At 38.4% G+C, this 18454-nt stretch overlaps 1 protein-coding gene across 1 annotated transcript in view; it reads right to left on the reverse strand.

Annotated features, from left to right (window-relative positions):
* The window catches only part of XIRP2 (xin actin-binding repeat containing 2), a gene marked incomplete at its 5' end in the record, with an annotated part of 23881 nt that overhangs the window by 1438 nt on the left and 3989 nt on the right, over nt 1-18454 (reverse strand). Inside the window, 7 exons of the mRNA XM_010074778.1 lie at nt 21-157; nt 1126-1259; nt 6488-6621; nt 7295-7367; nt 7691-7798; nt 14195-14326; nt 17120-17277. Of these exons, the coding sequence (XP_010073080.1) occupies nt 21-157; nt 1126-1259; nt 6488-6621; nt 7295-7367; nt 7691-7798; nt 14195-14326; nt 17120-17277 (876 nt within the window). The remainder of the gene's footprint in view (nt 1-20; nt 158-1125; nt 1260-6487; nt 6622-7294; nt 7368-7690; nt 7799-14194; nt 14327-17119; nt 17278-18454) is intronic.

Genomic DNA, 18454 nt, shown 5'->3' on the forward strand with positions numbered 1-18454 from the left:
AACATTGCCAAATGAGCTACATTGATCTTTAGAATTCCATAATTCTTTATGCTGCTTGTGTCCGAAACCTTCGTCATAATTTCCTTTTGATTTGAAAAGTTGCTTAAAATGGGGTTTACAATATATTTTTCCATGGAGAGATGCATAATTTCCCAAGCTGCCAAATGGAAGAAAAATTATTTTATACTTTTACATATCATAAACCTACCGTGAATTTTACACTTGATATTTCAAGTATGCCTACATGACAGTATATATAAAGAAACAAAGAGAAAAAAGAGAGCAAATTCAATGTATTGGCCAATTCTGACCACACACAAAGTATCTAAAACCTTGAATTTTAAATTCCCATACAATGTCAAAGTTAAAATGAAGGAGAAGAGTCCTGCTTCGTGATTTAAGAAAGAACACAAAGTTATTCAATTGTTGCACAGCATAAGCTTCAAACAGGAATGTTCCACAGCACTTCAGGGTTATTGGGACCTTTTTCTTTATCATATTAAAAGACTGAAGCCTCTTTTTTTGTACAAAATATTTGGAGAAAATACAGTGCTAATTTTTTTAGCCTCTGTGTGAATTATAAAAATTTGTGTTTAATTACATTTGCATTCTGCTCCTAAATGAAGTAAAGGAAGTGTGTGTAACTAGCCTCGAAGGTGTTAAAATCAGAACTGTTAGCCTTTGCAGTCCGATAGAGCAATAAATACTGTATTTCATATAAAGGTTACAAGAGTGGTTTGCTAATGCAGAGAATCATCGTCATTCAATTTATGGATGAGGAAAAGTTAGAGAAAACTTGGTCTGGGTTCAGAGGTCTTAAATTCCACCCCAGTTTCTGTGTCTATGGCTTCCTGTTCATGAGCTCTCCTGAAGGTCTGGAACAGTCAGTAGCAAGTAATATGTAGAAGAATTTGGAAGATACTAGGATGAAACAGTCCTTTAGAGAATTAAAGTACTTGTTCCATGTTACAGTGCAGATGTCAATAGCAGAGAAGAAAAGGGGAGCCCAGGTTACTTCCCTGTCAACCCAACATCCTACAGGCTGAATAGCCCGAAAATAATTTAACTGGCTGTATTTATACTCAAATGCAGAGTTCTATGAGTGAACATGCAGTTACTTCTTACCTTAATTGACTGCCACAGTGGTGACATCGGAAACATGATTTATGAAAATTCTGCTTGTCGGCAACTAGGCATTCCATTGGGTAAACTCTCTGTTGACAGAGTCTGCACGTTTCATTCTCCTGAATCTGCAGTTTCTAGAACAACATATGAAGAAGTTACGAGTCAGTTTAAGCTAATTATTATGATTTATTTTTAACTGTATCTGTCCCGATGTTTTTTTAAAACTGTAGTTTTCTTTATGCATTAACTGGTAATTCAGTTAGGTAATTTTAGGGCTTAATTTTTGTTCAACTAACTAATACTTTGAAAGTGGAAAACTACTACCTTTCCCTTTTCAGAAATCCATACATTTGAAAGGACTATTCACTTACAATATTTCCCATTTATTAGTAATAACTATTTGTTTTGTGAAATGAGATGGGATAATAAAAGGTTTACTACTATAAGTAGAATTAAGTATAATGTATGTATGTATGTATCTCCATACATGTATAATGTATGTGTGTATAAGCTTTGAATCTACAGGGATCAATAGGCAGTGGGCAGATGTTTGAAATTCTGATGAGGAAGTTTTGCTTAATCATGCCAAAAGCACACCAAGGAGTTCCACTTCTGTGGTAACCTGCAGACTGTACACTCATATAGTCCAAATATGCTATGGACACAATTATTTGAGATTTTTACCATTTTCATTTTCAGACCTGGTATTTCCTTCAGTTAATTTTTAAGACTGAGTTAGCTACAGTTATATTAGCTAACTATACAAAATCCTTTCTTTTCTGAAGTATGATTAATTTAAAGGAAACTAGTTCTCTGTGAAGTGCAAAGCATGAATAAAAGGTTTATTTCATACCAGTAAGGGACAGAAGGAAATAATGGGGAATCTGTAAAAATGCATGCTGGTCTTCTGTCTTGATTTCTGAATCACAATGAAAACCATACTAGCAGACAAATACAAATATTGTGGACCAAATAATTGCTTGTATAAATATATCTCCGTTGACAATAGTAATGCCCCTTTACATCAGCAGAAAATTTGTCCCCTTTCAGCATTCTGTCTGGTTTTGGTTTGCCTGCTGGTATTGATTTTATAGCAATTCACAAATCAAGACAGAAAGTGATGTAGATTTTATAACTACAGCTTTAGTCACCACATATCTCTAGTGCCCATTATGAGAGCTGTGAAAAATGCTGAAAGAGAAATTAAATATCTTCAAAATAAATGAAGAACTTGCAAAAAGAATAAACCACCAGTAAAAACAACAACAAAAAAATCCCCCAAAGAATTGTTGTTTATGAAATTGGAAGCCTCAAATGTAGCCTCCACTTAGTCTCCAAAGGGGCTGACAGGGAGGCGGGTGGGTGTGGAGTGCGGTGTTCCGGACACGCCGCTGCCTCGCTGGGCATGGGCTGCTCCTGGTTGGCGGTAGGAGCCAAACATAAGGGCTCGGCTCAATATTCTTAGGTATGCAAATATTCTGGATGTAACGAGGGAGGAAAGGCACAAGCTTTGTGATGCAGGAAAAGAAAAGGTAACAGGGAGGGGAAAAAACAGGTGCCGTGTCTCCTGGAACACTGTCTCGCTGGATGGTTGTATGTCATGTAGTTGATAGTTGGTAATGCCCTGCCTCAGAAGGCAACAGTCCAGAGATAAAAAGAGAAAGAGGGAATTTAAGGGAAGTTTATCCCAAAACAACTTCCAGGACTGAATAGTGGAGCCAATATTCATCTTCATGAAAATTAGTCATGTATTGGGTGTCAGTGGCAAGGTTTTGGTGTTTTTGGGGCTGCGGGGGCTGCCTCTGTGAGGAGAGGCCGGGGCTGCCGCAGGCTGTGTGCGGCCGGTTCCAGCCGGCTCCAGTGGACCCGCCCCAGGGCACGGCTCAGCCCCACAGCCATGCAGGTGGTGTCTCTGCGAAAATGTGTTTAAGAAGGGGTAAAATCCTGCACAGGTAGCGAGGGCTGAGGAAAAAAGTGTGAGAAACAGCCCTGTGAACAGCAAGGTCAGAGAAGAAAGAGAGGAGGAGGCGCCGCAGCAGAGATTCCCCTGCAGACTCTCAGGGAGAGCAGGGGAGTGGGAATTTCTGGCAGCCTGGGGAGAGGACGATGCTGGAGCAGATACTCACGCTGCAGCCTGTGGAGGACACCACACTGGAGCACGTGGGTGTTCCCAGAAGGAGCTACAGCCTGTGGAGAGCCCGCGGTGGAGCAGGAAAAAAGTGTGAGGAGGAAGGAGCAGCAGAGAGGAACTGGTATGGACTGACTGCAGCCCCTCATTCCCCATCCTCTCGGTGCAGCTGGGGCCAAAGGGAGGAGGTGGAAGCATTAGCAGTGAAGGAGTAAAGTTGAGTCTGTGAAAAAGGGGGCAGGAAGGGAGGTGTTATAGTGTTTGTCTTTGCTTCTCACCATTTAAATCAATTTTACTTTCCCCAAGTCAATTCTATTTTGCCTATGAAGGTAATTGGTAAGTGATCTTTCTGTCTTTATTTTGTCCCATGAGTTTTTTCCCCCTGTTTTCCCCACCGTCTTCTTGAGGAGTGGGGAATGAGAGTGGCTGGCTGGGGGTCTGGCAGGTCAACCCACCACACATGAGTGATCCTACAAAATCAGTCGGGGAAAAGGCTGGTCTACTATTTGAGATCAATATTTACCAGATAGAAGAGATCCAAAATGAAATCCAGAGGTTTGACCATATAGAGAATTCAGTGTTCTACTGGCACTGTGTATTTCTACTCACTTTTAACATGCTTAAGTATACTGAGTTTGTCTGGGATGCAGTTCATTTTCTTCCTAGCAGCTCCTATAGTGCCATGTTTTGGATTTGTGGCTAAAGTGTTGGTAACGCACTGATGTTTTAGCTGTCACTGAACAGTGCTTGCACAGCATCAAGGCCTTTTCTTCCTCCCACTCTGACCCGCCTGTCTGCCCCAAGTGAGTAGGCTGGGGATGCACAAGAAGTTCAGAGAGGACACAAGGACAGCTGACCCCAACTGACTGGAGAGATATTCCATACCATATGACATCATGGTCAGCGATCAAAGCTGAGGGAGAGGAGGAGGAAAGGGGGACATTGAGAGCTATGGTGTCTGTCTTCCCAAGTAACTTTGTACATGTTGAGGCTTTGCTTTCCAGGAAGCGGCTAAACATCTGCCTGCTGATGGGAAATAGTGAATCAATTCCTTATTTTGCTTTGCTTGCACCCCAGCTTTGCTTCACTTTGTTAAACTGTCTCTGCCTCTGCCCACAGGTTTGTTTTTTTTGCTTTTTGCTCTTCTGATTCTTTCTCCACTGTGGGGGAGTGAGGGAGCAAGCCACTGGGTGTGGATTTAGCTGCCAGCCAGGGCCAACCCACCACGTTAAGTGCTTTGTTGGACCACCGCCAGACTGTGCCTCAATTCACAGGATCACAAGCTACTCGTATTTAGCTCTACTCCTACCGTGAACAGTGGTAGCACCCTTCTTTTAGTGCACAGAGTTGGGAAACCCAAAGCAGACCTTTCTGTTTAGGAGTTACATAGGTACGGGAACGTTTAGCTTTTTTCTGCTATTTTCATTGCTGTTCAAGTATCAGCTTCTGTTCATGTATTTCAAGTGGCTAAAGGTAAGGTAACATCTGGTTTTCCTACAGATCCACATCCATATTCAGTGACCAAAATAGATGCACAAATGGAGGACATTGATGTTCATCATGGAATAGCATATGTAATATTTTCTAAGTTTCAAATGCATAACTTTGCAATCTAAATACTAGTTTATTATAATTTTTAAGTAACACAATGTGTGCATCTTGATAGCACCACTAGAAACTTCTCAGATGCAAGTTTCATTTGTTGTTTGTTCCTCATCATAATAAGTTTTATTTGCAGAGTCCAGTGGCTGCATTTCAAACATCCATGTGACTGTGTGAGCACTTTCTCTAACTAGCGCAAGAGCCTTGTCCATAGTTCCTGCAGAGCCTGGAGCATGTGCACATGGTGCATCAAGAGGCTGGATCTGAAACATCCAGGCTATGTATGTAACATCTCCACCTGCAGTGGTTTCCTGGTCTGCAATGCTTCTAGCATTGTCTGGGTCTGGAGGGTCATCTTTCATTGGAACAAAGGGCTGGTACTCAAAGACCCATCATATAGAGAGCACCTCTGCAATCTGGTTATCATGCCACTCTAAGCATTGTTTTTCTGGTCTTGTGAACGTCTGAGTGAGGAAGCCAAAGCCATATCTAGCCCGCTGCACATCTGACGTCATAGTCCATGTTTCAGATTCACCAGATAAAATATTAGAAGTCTTGTTCAGGTAATGTTTCTCTAAGTGTTTTCTTAATTGTGGGTGGAAATGTTGGTATAAACATCTTAGTTCACATAGATTGCTTTGCTTTGTGTACACATCTGTGGAGAGAGTCGGCTTTGTTGGAGAGCTGGATGATTCAGTGGCCTGGGAAGTTGCTGTCATTTCCAATGGAGCTTTTGCGTAAGTAGTGGGAAACTTTTCTATGCTTCCATATTCGTGGCATGTGGAGCTAATAATTGCAGAAGTAGCAGTTCCATCCTATTTTTTCTCGGTGTAGAAGTTTCCTGTAGTCTGCTTGCTGAAGTAGTAGCAGTAGAAGATGAACTAACTGTTGAAGGCAATGTAATTTCCTGGTGCATATTTTCCATCTTTAGGGAACAAAAGTGGATTTATTTTTAAAGTATAGTAACATAGAAAACAATTTTTCTGTTCTTCACAAAAGCTAGTTTTGTAAGGATCCAAGCACTAGCATTATAATAAGATCTGGGATGACACAATCCATCAGCTATTGCTCAGAATGCATAAAACCAATCTTTTGATCTAAGAGCTGTGCTATTTGCACCATAGAATGTATGTGAAAATAAATGTGGAATTTGTACAAAATGCAAAATGATGATTGAGCAGTCTTGGAGTTTTTGCTGCAACAAATGCAGACTTTGCATTACAAGCCTAATGTAAAGATACGCTGTGGCTTATGCTCATTGTCATCTCTTCTGAAAGTGAGATTTTCTATGCTTCTGAGAATCTGTGGTGACAGAAATGATACATATTTACAGATGCAAAACAAGGAAAGATGAGACTGTATTCAACAGAGAAGGAAAGGAAGTTTTTATAAAGGTCTGCTTTCAATTGTGTTTGTCACATACTGTAAGTGCTTGTTGAGCCTTCTAACATACTTCATATTACATTATGTGCACTCAATTCCTGAAGTCCACGTATTTCCACCACTTTCATAGGTTAGATTTTTGATCACAATTAGTCAAAATAGAAATTCAAACTGCATGATAGACCAATGTCTTAACTTTGACACTTCTAATTTGCTTTACAAAAGATTCCTCTTATTAAACGCACAGACCTTTACTTCTTTTGCAGGTGTTGCAGTCTGTCTGTCAGAGTGAACAGCCTTTTCTTGAGCTGCCCTTTCAATCTGCTGTTTTAAAATCTGTGTTACAGTCTTTGGGAACTCTTCATTCTGAGCTGCATTGATTACTGGAATGGGAAGAAGAATAAAAAAGATTATTTTTCCTCTACTCTGCATTTTATGAAATTGACTTTATCACTGAATAGTAAAACATTATTACATTAGAAGAATTTTACTTAGCCTTGCAGAAGTCTAGAGTCACTTGATCATGAACAGAAATCCACAGAGAGAATGACAGAATAGTTGTTGAGGGATGTATCATCACCTACCATTTTGCCATACCTGAGTGGTGCGGCAGGGCTAAAGGTTGACTGGGGTCTGTGGAAGAATACAATGCGTGAATTCTAGTACCAGGACTAAGCTGCAGCAGCAGCGATGTCTTAACACTGTGGTTGTGTTCTGTAGGGCTATTCAGTTCAGCTATAAATTGAACCTTTCTCATCCACAGTTTTGTGTATACATAGGCTAGTGTTTGCCTGTATTTTCAGACAAATCTTCAAGTCCCCAGTTCTCCTAACCCACTGAGCACATATTTAAAACCACTTCCTTATGCAAAAGACATCTCTCCATACAAGTTCTAAACTTATTTCTTAAGTCCCATTGAAGTCAGTGAATGTGCTTTTCTGAGAATTCAGAGCAATGTGCATTTTCATGTTTGTATGCTAAAAGCAGTACATTTGCGTGAGTAAAGACATTTGCCATTGCTCGTTTGTGAACCTTTGTTCTCATGCCACTTCTTACCTGTTTCATCAGTGTGCCGAATGGATGTAGAAGACATTTTTGTTTCATGAGTAACTTGCTCGCGATGAGAAACCTGTGCACAAAACCTTCACTTTACTACAAGATTTAGTGCAATGTGTAAGAATTTTCTGTAATTCTGCAATTTTATTTAAAATGTTACATCAAAGAAAGATATGAATGGAAACCTAATTAATTAGCATGTTAAAACTATAATAAATTGAAAACACTTAATAGAACAACTTTAAAAAAATTATTCTGCACTGCCTAATGAGGGAGGCTATCAGCAGAACATCCAGATCTTGCTGTATCAAGTGGTACAGGAGGAAGAAGCAAAGCAGATATGTGGCAGCATCAGTATAATTGCCCAACGACATAATTATTAATTGATATACTTACCTCTTGTGTTTGAGAGGCTTCCATTTGACTTTCTTTGGAGGTAATTTCATTGCACTCGGCTTCCCTGGTGCTGCTTGGTACTGTGTGCTGACTGCTACTTGACATTTCCTGAAGACAAATAAAAATAATTGCACATTAACAGCTAATAGTAAATTGGATTTTTCTTTTTTTTCTTTTTAACCCCCGTGAAAGGCTTCACAAATAAATTCTAATTTAAGTGGTGTGACTAGAACAGTCATTTAACAGCAGAGTACCGTTGTTATTATGATTGCTATTTGTTGCCATAAAAATTGGAGCAGGCTTTTTTTGTAACAGAAGATGTCAAGTCATTTTGACCAGCAGATATGGAAAGCTGCATGAATACATGCAATGTATAATTAGACTGGAAGGGGATGAAGGTGACTAGGAAGACTGGTTCTGCCTTTATGTGCTGTGCCATCAACTTGTTACCTATCAGCGGTCATGAAGTTAATGCAACTTTGCAAAAGGAAGTAAAATAATATGTCTGTATAAGGATGCTGAATTCCTGCATGTGCTTTATACTTTATATTGGCTCTTCCAATACAAAAATCATACTGAATTGCAGTTGTGAAAAATATGGCCTGTAGACTAACCAGGAGATCCTATAAAATAAGGAGGCTAGCATTATATCTGCAAGTGTGACAACTGCAGTGTAATAAACAGAGCCTATGGTTGAGAGTTTAAAGCACTGTCTGAGATGTCTGTGTAAACTAAGCTCTGAGGTTATCTATGTTTAGTTCAACTCCAGATTCTGGCAGTGATTTTTCTTATTTAAAGCCTATCACAGAACCTGTGTTACATCACATTACCTGTGTCCATTGAGTACTTTGAGACTTAGTGACTAGAAGAAATTAATCCTAAAGATTGATATTAAGATATCTGTTCTGTGCTTCCTCTCTCTTGCACACTAGCATGCACACAGAGACATCTAACAAATAATTTCACTCATGTCAAATTAGATTTTCTTCTTCCTTTGTGGGAAGGAAGCTTGCCTATTAGTTTCTACTGATAATAAGCTTTCAAATGAAAGGGGCTTCTGGTCCCTCCATCAAGAGCTTCCCAAGTGTTCAGTGTAATGTGAATGTGAATGTGAATGTGAATGTGAATGGAGGCAGCACTGTGTTTCTGAGATTGCTGCTATACATCTAGTGCAACAGAGAGCTGTAAGCTTCCTGCATCTCAAATCCTGGTACCTCCTTGAAATCCATCTTATTATGGGGCAAGAAATTAGCTCTCTTCCTTAGTCATCCTATGACAAAGCATATATTTATGGGATTTATTCCACCTTCAAACTAAGGAATGCTTACACTGCTTGCATCTCCACTAATATTTCTGCTGGATCAATATAGGTGAGTGTCCACTGCCTGGCCCATAATTTCTGCCATACAGGAGGCAGCAAGGGCTTGTGGGGTCTATGGCTGAGAAACAACGTGCATCCTCTTTGTGTTCTTTAGGAATTCTCTTCTACCTCTGTCCTGCCAAATCATGTGTCAACTATAAGATGAATTAAAATTGTAGGAACAAAAGGTAGAATAAATTTTCTGATTACTGGCCTATTAAATGCTTTCATGTGTTATGAGTATCAAAAATCAATCCTATCTACTGCAAAGTTTGAGCTGTAAAAGTGAGGTGAGGCTTGAGGAGAGCAAGACAGAGCCTGGTTTACACTCACAAGTTCTGTATGTGGAATGGTTTTGAGGGACCCGCACAACATGAGGAGATGTAGAGCTAATCCTGTACCAAGTTGAAAAGAGGCAGTTCAAAGAAAATGAAGTGAAAATGTTTCCATCTATTCTCTGTTTAATGACTACGTGTAGGTGTGTGTATAATATGCCTTTTCATTTTATATGGATATGCTTTTCAATATATTTATGCATATGTATGCTTTTTTTCATTTAAGATAGGCTTTTCTGTTCTAATGTGCGTGTTTTAGATATGTAAGTCAAGCTCTCATTACCGGAAAAGCTCATCCATGAGACACTAAATATGTTCATGATAGACATTATGTGTCCTTTGAATTGTTGGGGTATTAAAAAGGAATATAATTAGGCTTAATGTAGTCAGGAAGCAAATCTAATCTGAATGTCACTACTGCTTTATTGCTGTGACTTTGGTACTGCTTATGAAGTGGTTGCCATATTGCAAAAGATTATAATCGTTTAATGCGACTGCTATGGGTGTCTGAAATGCAGCCAAAACATTATGGGCCAGAGTTTGACAATATAATTACATGGCCTTGCTCTGGGCATGCAGAAAGGAAGAGGGACTTGGAGGTTCTCGTGTTTTGTGTGTTTGTCAAGATGGCTAATTGAAATTCCAGTGACAGAGGGTACAATACTGCGTGTTTATTATTCCAAACAAGTGGAGAGCAGGAAGACCTGTGATTTCATCCCTCCTCTGTAATGACGAACTGTTGGATATAGAATTAGTGTACCCAATTAGAGTTTGTGGCATGTTTCTTAAATCTCATAGATTTTGGAGATTATTCTGTAGAATTATTTGATGGTCTGTGTGGGGTAAGGTTGCTCTTATCTTATTAAGTGGGGTAAGTCATGCCTCCAGTGCAGGACTGTGGCTGAAGATGGTGCTCTAGATTTAACACTGGAGTTATGCTTGTGGGAACTTGATCCCTTTATTTGTTTCTGTGGAATACACAATTCCTGCCGTACAGTGCATTATTAAATCAAGCAAGGTTAATTAATCAACCAGATCCCGTATCGTGTTGCCAGGAGGGAACAGCTCCCCTCCAGCTGTGCAGAGGAGGAGGACAGACAGAGAACTCAAAGTCGTTTTTGGTGCCAGGACTGAAAAGACAACTATTAACTGTTGCTTTTCCCATGGCCTAAGAATCACCTTTCAATTACTTTTTGTTTATTTTATGCCATATCTATGAGTGAGCTTCAGAAAACTTTGTCAGGTGGATGATTGTTGGCATGGTGCTAGCTCACAAATGGTTTCTTATGGTTATTTTATTTTTATTTCAGACTTCCGTTGCTGTCCATTCTCTTCTGTTTGTTTCAAGTCACCCTTTATGGGGACTGCTGACCTTCCCATGAATATCTGTACAGTAATTAGTACAGAGGGTTATAGTGTCTTGTTGTGTCTCTGGATAATATGTCATTCTAACGTAAAACAATACTATTTTAAAAATAAAGATGCAAATCTGAGAATAAGTCTGTATATGTTTTGTTAGAGGAATAAATTTTTATGTAGGCATTCAGATTCTGCTACTGAAGAGTATTTCTACACGTGTTTTAAATGTTAGTGGCCCATACATCAATTTTAATGCCTCTGCAATGCAATAATGTGCCAAGATTTGAATTTTCGTTAACTGTTCTATTTTAGACCAAGGTTTGCTTTTTTGTGTTGCCATTTTTGCAGTTTCCTTCTGTTCTGACAACAGACAAAACATACTTTCCCTTTCAAAAACAAAGTTGCTTTGAGGCTCAGAATATGTATGCTATGGTGTATGCATATGTACATAAAACATCACACAATTCTATATATGTATGTATGTATTGTTCCAGGGGACCAAATGGCACAAAAGCTTGTCCAAGCACAAGAAAGTCTTTTACTTGCTCACATTTGAAGCATATTGCTTTTAGTTGAACTATACATTATGGTCATCATATAAGCTCTGTGGGAAGTTGACTAATATGATATGGTTTATGTATTGGCATTTTTAGAGCTTACTGTTCTAAATTGGTATTTACAAACTTGCAGTTCCCTTTAGGCAGCAGTGGAAATAAATTGTGAGCCTAAAGCTTCAGTTACAAAATTAGTAACAATAGGATGACTGACTGATTATTTATTTGGTGTGGATCTTCATTTCTTCCTCAAAGCTGTGCTGTTTTACCTATTTATGTTCTTAATCACGGTATCAACTGTGCATCAGTACTGTGAGAGTCTTGTAAGAACTTCACTTATCTGTACTTCATCTCTAGGATTTGCCAGCCTTGCTTAGTTGCATGTATATACTTAGGGTGTTTTGGGCACTATATGGAAGATTTTCATTAAAAGGTAAGGTTTTCACCGTTCACTAGCCCTGTCCAGTTATTCAGTCTTATACTCTGCCATTGCTAGACGACTGGCAAGTGCTACACTAGCAATCTTAGAAAATTTGTCTGGAATGACCCTCTGCTATACCTGTGTCATTCCTGACACACGATACTATAATGGTTGAATGAATATCAGATGCTTTCAATTTATTCCACTTTCTCTTCCCTATGTAGGAGATTCAGCTCACTTGCCAGAAGCGGCTTGTGTCTGACACTGGATAGTGAGATTTTGTCTGAGCAGCTAGCTAGCTGAGCTGGTGCAGCAAACCACTCCAGGCTGACATTTGCAGAACAATAACTATGGAGTTCATGACCTCTTCTCATCTTGGTGGCTGATGATAAAGGGTGCTTATGGTGCTAGTGGTCAAATTAAAGACCAGGTCTCTAAACAAACTCTGGTTGAGTTTGTGAGCACATGGCAATCCTGGGATCAGTGTTCATTGCTGTTCACCATTCTGGACAAGAGTTTAGTGAATCCTACTGGTAATATGGCGCCTTTCACGAGAAACCAATCTCCCTTACAGTGAAGGGAGCTATGAGTGATGGCTGCTGCGTGAGAAAAACAGAAAGATAAATAGTGATTTTTTGCATATTTGATGCCAATATTTTGAATGAAAAGCTATGCACTCCTTGTGCAATAATTGAATATGTAGTAAAATGTTCAGCTATGTAGATTACTGTTTAAAAGAAATTAATTGCTTCCTTATTGTAGCTTTGATTAATAGTTTGAATTAATCCAGATTTGGAGATCTGTCTTCAAGCTACATGATTTCTTTGTTTTGCCCTGGGATTGATTCAGTGACCTTGAATAATCTTTCAGATAAGTGTATAATCCCATTTTCAGTGAGAGTGCAGTTACATTAGTTAGAAATGGGATTTTATGGTCTTGCAGTAAGTTATTTAACCTAAATTTAAAGATAGTTCCATATAGTCTGGGTGATTTTATTTCCTAAGAATGTGACTATTTGTGCTGATGATTTGAGAGAGCCTCCTCAACTAGCCACAGAGGACAAATATATGGATAAGTATGCTTAGAGGTCACAACTTTGTTGAAGAGCTACACGATAGTGGCTTTGTGGAGAATTAGACATCACTGTTAGGCCAGGCAAAAATGCATCTTCACATCACAGAAATGAAATTATTTGGTTCTGAGTAAGAGAAAAAGTCACATAACTTAGAATCATAGAATCATAGAATCATAGAATGGTTTGGGTTGGAAAGGACCTTAAAGATCATCAGGTTCCAACCCCCCTGCCATGGGCAGGGACACCTTCCACTAGCCCAGGTTGCTCAAAGCCTCATCCAGCCTGGCCTTGAACTCCTCCAGGGATGGGGCATCCACAACTTCCCTGGGCAACCTGTTACAGTGTCTTACCACCCTCACAGTGAAAAATTTCTTCCTAATGTCTACTTCTGAATTTCTTCATCCAGATAAATGGCAGCTAGGTCGGACCACGTCATCAGAAAAGTATGTGCATAACACTTTCTATTATATGCTCCAGTATGATTATGTCCAACTATGGGATTTTTCTGCTTAGTTAAAAAAATGCTTTAATACATCTGCAACAAACTGTGTCTTCTCCCCTACAAACTGGAGTTTTGCTTTTTGTCTGTGCAAGTCGTTGATATTGATATTAATGTGTAAGAAATGAGAGATGACTGATAGATATGATGATGCTTATTTAACATGAAAATGAACCTATGGCAGAATGTTGATGTGTCCTGTTCTACAAAGTTGGAGAGCAATATTGCTTAAAAATCTGTCCAGGAAGTGCAGGATAGTAAAGCAATTTACTGGGCCATTACCGTTGTTCAGAGTGTACAGGACAGATTATGCAATCTGTTTTATTATAGGGGATTTCACATAGTCCAAAATCATTATCTCCTACAATGATTTTTAAGGTATATGCTAATGAAATAATAATATGTAAAGACCTTTTATCTAAAATAACACTTAGCTACTATTTGTTGTACATTTCTGTAGCATCTGGGTTCTTCTGTACAATATTTGATCTCTTTAGGGGAGTTGATTAGATTTAATTCAATGGAAGCAGGAAACTCCTTTAGAAAGAGAATGGCTCAACATCATGTCAAATGCAATATATACAAAATATCACCATGATACTTGATAATGAATTACAGTCTTTCAGACAGAGATGAGTATAAAACACTGCTATGGTAGTAATCTGCTTTATGCATCTATTTGATCTAAATCTAGTATTGCCTGTATTGAGTGTTCATCTGCATAAAAAAAAATATGTGATTCCTGTATTATATCTCAAAGAGAAAATTCTATGAGTATGAACATTAGGGAAATGTCTTAGTCATGATGAAAACTCTTCAGTAAAGCAAACAATCATATTTTTCCCTCAAGCTATCTAGCAGGGCATACCTAATTTGTTAGTATTAAAAATGCTTTTGTTACCTGTACAGATTTGTGCTGGTGCTGGTACTGAGGAAAGATCTTTTGTGGAGAGGTCATCTGCACTTTCTCAAATTGTTTCCTCACTGCTGCCAGGCCACCAGGCACAGTACAGAACTTGGTTTTCTCTGAAGTCTAGAGTGATAAAATAAGGCCAGTTGTTTTCCATTTGCACTAAGAATGTATTTCTATGAGCTGATTTTTTTGAAGTAGTTAATAACAGTATGCTATAATGCTTATAAATTTTAAATGGAAAATTTGGAAACACTTGGTTATGTCTGTAGTCTTTTGTAGGCAACTTCCACTGACATAATCTGTAAACCCTACTTATTTTAACAGTACACATGAATTAACATTAGCATTCAGAATAGATACAGTAATTAGACAGTATTTTTTCAGGTGTCATCAAAATACAAAACATATACATACTGTTAACATTAACTGCTGAATCCCATTGGCCTATTTTAGGACTTTTACTTGTCAATCAAAAAGTAGGACCTGTAAATGATGAAGTTCTTTTGGAATTTTTCAGTCTAGAATTTATTTAACACTGGTTGCTAAATACTCATGTGTGAAACAGATCCTGCTAATGTAGCTGAATATTAATCTCTACCCAAACTGGTGTCTGAGGACTCAGTGGTTTCCTCTGTAGTTCTAGGGATCAGCCATGTGTTTTAAGCCGTGTAATACTGTGTCTTTGCAAGAATGACTCGGACAATCAAAAATTCTGTTTCTGGCAAGTTCATAGACCACTGCACAGGAGCCATACATTGTGATTTGGAGAACTAAAGGCCAATGTAGATTTTAAAAATGTTTGTGTTTGACCAGAATCTTTAGCACCAAAAGGAGTAGGTCCTGTCTACTTGATTGTCAGTAGCAATCACTTTCCAGAGCAATCCTCTGCTGTTCCCTCTTCTACTGTGCCACTTGGGCTTCTCTGTATTTTTTGAATAGGTATTGTTGAAACACATGCAGAGAGCTTCAAGAAGGTGTTTGTGAGATTATCCTTCTTCACTAGCAACGGTGCTGAAGGAAACCCTCAAGGGTCCCTGTTCTAGTTCTGTCCCTTATATTTTACCTCTTATATGGTACCAGAATGAAGGTTTCAGCATTTGAGCTTATGAATCTGTGTGCACAAAACCCCCCACCCAATAATTAGAAATAACCTTGTAAAGAAGGTTACTAAGTAAATGGCTTAGTGCTTACACCTGATGAGTAAATAAGCAGATAATAAAAAACAGGTTTTTTTCCCCTGTGATGAAGGTGCCACAATTCTTTATGTATATAGATGTGTGAGTGTGAAAAGTAATTATTGTAGTGAATGAACATTTCAGGCACACCTTGCCAGCCATTTGGAGATGTTTAGAGGGGGTAAGTGCAGTTATGGGTCACCTTTAAGGAAACATCTTAATTCCCTTTAATGGAACTGTATATACAGTTCCTTCTTCAGGCAACCATCCATTTCAGCAAGAAAGTGTTAGGAGTTCCAGAGTGTAAATGAAGTAGTTCCCATGTGAGCAACACAGGTTAGGTCAGGCTTCATGCAGTTCTTTTGTTTTTGAGACAGAGTACTAATTTCAGCAATGTTTCCAATTGCGGGAGCAGGGAGTTGGAACCTTCTCCACGAGGTGAACTGCAGGAATCTGCTCCAAATACACACAGGCAATTAGAAAATAACGAAGTCAGCAGGCAGGAATTTGGTAGTTGGAAAACACCTGGACTCCAGTGAGCGTGTGATGCCTGTTTTCACTTTGTGGCTTCTGGGATATCCAAGCACCCAGAAAGTCCCTTCAGCTGCTGCAGACCACTTCTCCCAAGAGCAACGTGCAGGTAAGACTGGGAATCTTTCTACAGCTCTTCTTACATATGGACAAAGATGCTGGCTGGCAAGAGCTGCATTGTAGTCCTTCTTTTGACAGATACACTCTCTGATTTAAAGAAATTACTCTTGCCTGTTTAGAGTAAGAAAGTGTTCTTCCTATGTGCTCAAAGTTTAGTGTAAACAAAGACCACTGTCATTCTCACATTGTAGCAAGCCAGTATAATGCCTCCATTTCCTGATACAAGGGGGCTGAGATACAACTTCTGGGTAGGATTTTAAGATATGGTAAAAATACACTTTTTACCCCTTAGTATTTCTGCAGAACTGAGGCAGATTTTCCTGATTTTCGTGGCTGAGGTCTGAAGGCCCGGTTTTCAGATATTCTTGTCTGATAAATGTGTGATGAAGTGGTCTTGCTCTATTGTAATAGATTACAAATTCTGTTAGCCAAATACTTCATGTGCTACTTGGTATTAATATTAAACTTTGCTGTAAAATACCTAATTCGTATTGATAGACATCTAGAGAGATGAATAAAACAAAATTTTAAAGTTTTTTTTTCTAAATAATTTTTCATATAATGCCCATTTTTAAATAATTTTATTATAAAACAATATTTTGTCATACGTCTTGTCTCAGAGCTGCTATTTTAAAATACAGCAATTTCGAATTCTTTTGTTTGAACAGCAAGAACTCTAAACTTAATGTGCTTTTGAATATGATTTTATTATTTGGTAATATTTCTAGCAATGCAGAAACTGCTGGGTTTTGTCATTACGAGCTGAAAGAAGAACTGTGTTGCTAACCTGTCTCAAGCCTGTGGTCCTAATAAATGCAGTTCATGCAAAAGTGGAATAAAAAGAACAGTCCTTCCAATGAATTAACAGGCATTGTCCAAATGACCAAAGGCATAGAGCGTGAAAAATCTCATTCAGTAGAGACAGAGACTGATGCGTCAATATGTTTGCTAAGTAGATTTGGTAATTTAGGTTACAAATTTTGATCCCTATAGTGGTCCATCAGTCAGCTTGTATAAGTAAAGTTGGATATGTCACTATGCAAAGCAAACACAGAGCTAAGAACACAAGGAACCATTGATAGCTTACATGAGCAAAGGAGTTGCTACTCTCTCTCTCAGACACAGCAGCCTTGTACATAGCCATTCTTTCTTTCAAGGAGACAGTCTCCTGGAAATCCAGTGGTGTGTTATCAGCCCTGGGAGTGCTCTGTTTAGGTAGTCCTCTTGCAGGTTTGCGAGAACCCCCTGTAAGTACAGACATATCATATTTTCTGAGAAGGAAACAGGTACCTTTTTTCCAAATCTTGAAAGAAAAGCAGTAGTAGAAAGAAAGAGTATTATCAACTTTTTAGCAACTGTATCTTATTTTCAATTTAGAACTTCCTGAGTGTAGAAAAAATTAATTCAATTAAGTTTTTGAAACCAGGGGAGATTCCTTGGGGAAATTACAAAAAGCTTTATTTTTAAAAAAAACCTCATACAACTTTAACAGCAAGCATAGTATAGTTTTCTTGATATTGTTACATTTGCATTGTTTTATACTGTAAAAAGTAATAACCAATTATAATTAGATATATTCTGTTCTAATTAGCTTTATACATTATAGTATTCATTTGCTTAACAGAGTCCATTCTGAGTTGATTGTAGATTTCAGCTGTTTACTGATACTGCATTAGAGTGCATTTTAGTCAGTTTAGTACTACTAAAACCTTACTGAAAATTATCTAAAGTACTAACTACATTTTAACCTTACTTCAAGATGTGAAGGTTATAGACTTATCTATAAGCATCTGCAATTCAGCCACAGTGAATGTGGAGACAACAGTTCAGAGTACACCTGAAAGAGCAGCACTGTTTTACTAGCAGTAGGAAGTTTTTTCTTGCTGCTCTCTACATTTGTATGACTGTATTATAAGAATTCCATATACCCAGAAAAGTGCCTTTAATTTAGCATAAATGTATTTTTCTTTATTTTTTTCAAACAAGGGGGGGAAAAGTGTGTTGTGAGCATCTCTCTTGTCTGTGATCAGAGGTAGAAGAGGTTTCATAGAATCCCAGAGGGTGGAAGTTCCTCTTGTCCTGTCAAGGTGCATGGAAAACTGGGTTGAATGACACTGAATTTCTGTAACTAAGATACTCCCTTCCTTTTGGGGAGGAGAGGGTATTTAAGACTTCATGAAGACATATTTTTAGTAAAGCCACCAGAATCTATTTTTTTTTTAATCCTTGTGCTTATGCTGCAGATATCAGAGCACCCTGATCCTCCTTAAATCCATCTATATTTCTCTTTGTCCTTGCGTAATAGGACAGAAAAAATTTCTTGCAACCTGCATTGCTTTTTTTTTTTAAACAGCCATGTTTTCTGGAATTACAGAAACAGGCTGTAGCTGGACCAAATTAGCTCAAAAACCAAAACCCACCC

Source organism: Pterocles gutturalis, unplaced genomic scaffold, assembly GCF_000699245.1.
Source record: "Pterocles gutturalis isolate BGI_N339 unplaced genomic scaffold, ASM69924v1 scaffold41707, whole genome shotgun sequence".
Classification (NCBI taxonomy): domain Eukaryota; kingdom Metazoa; phylum Chordata; class Aves; order Pterocliformes; family Pteroclidae; genus Pterocles; species Pterocles gutturalis.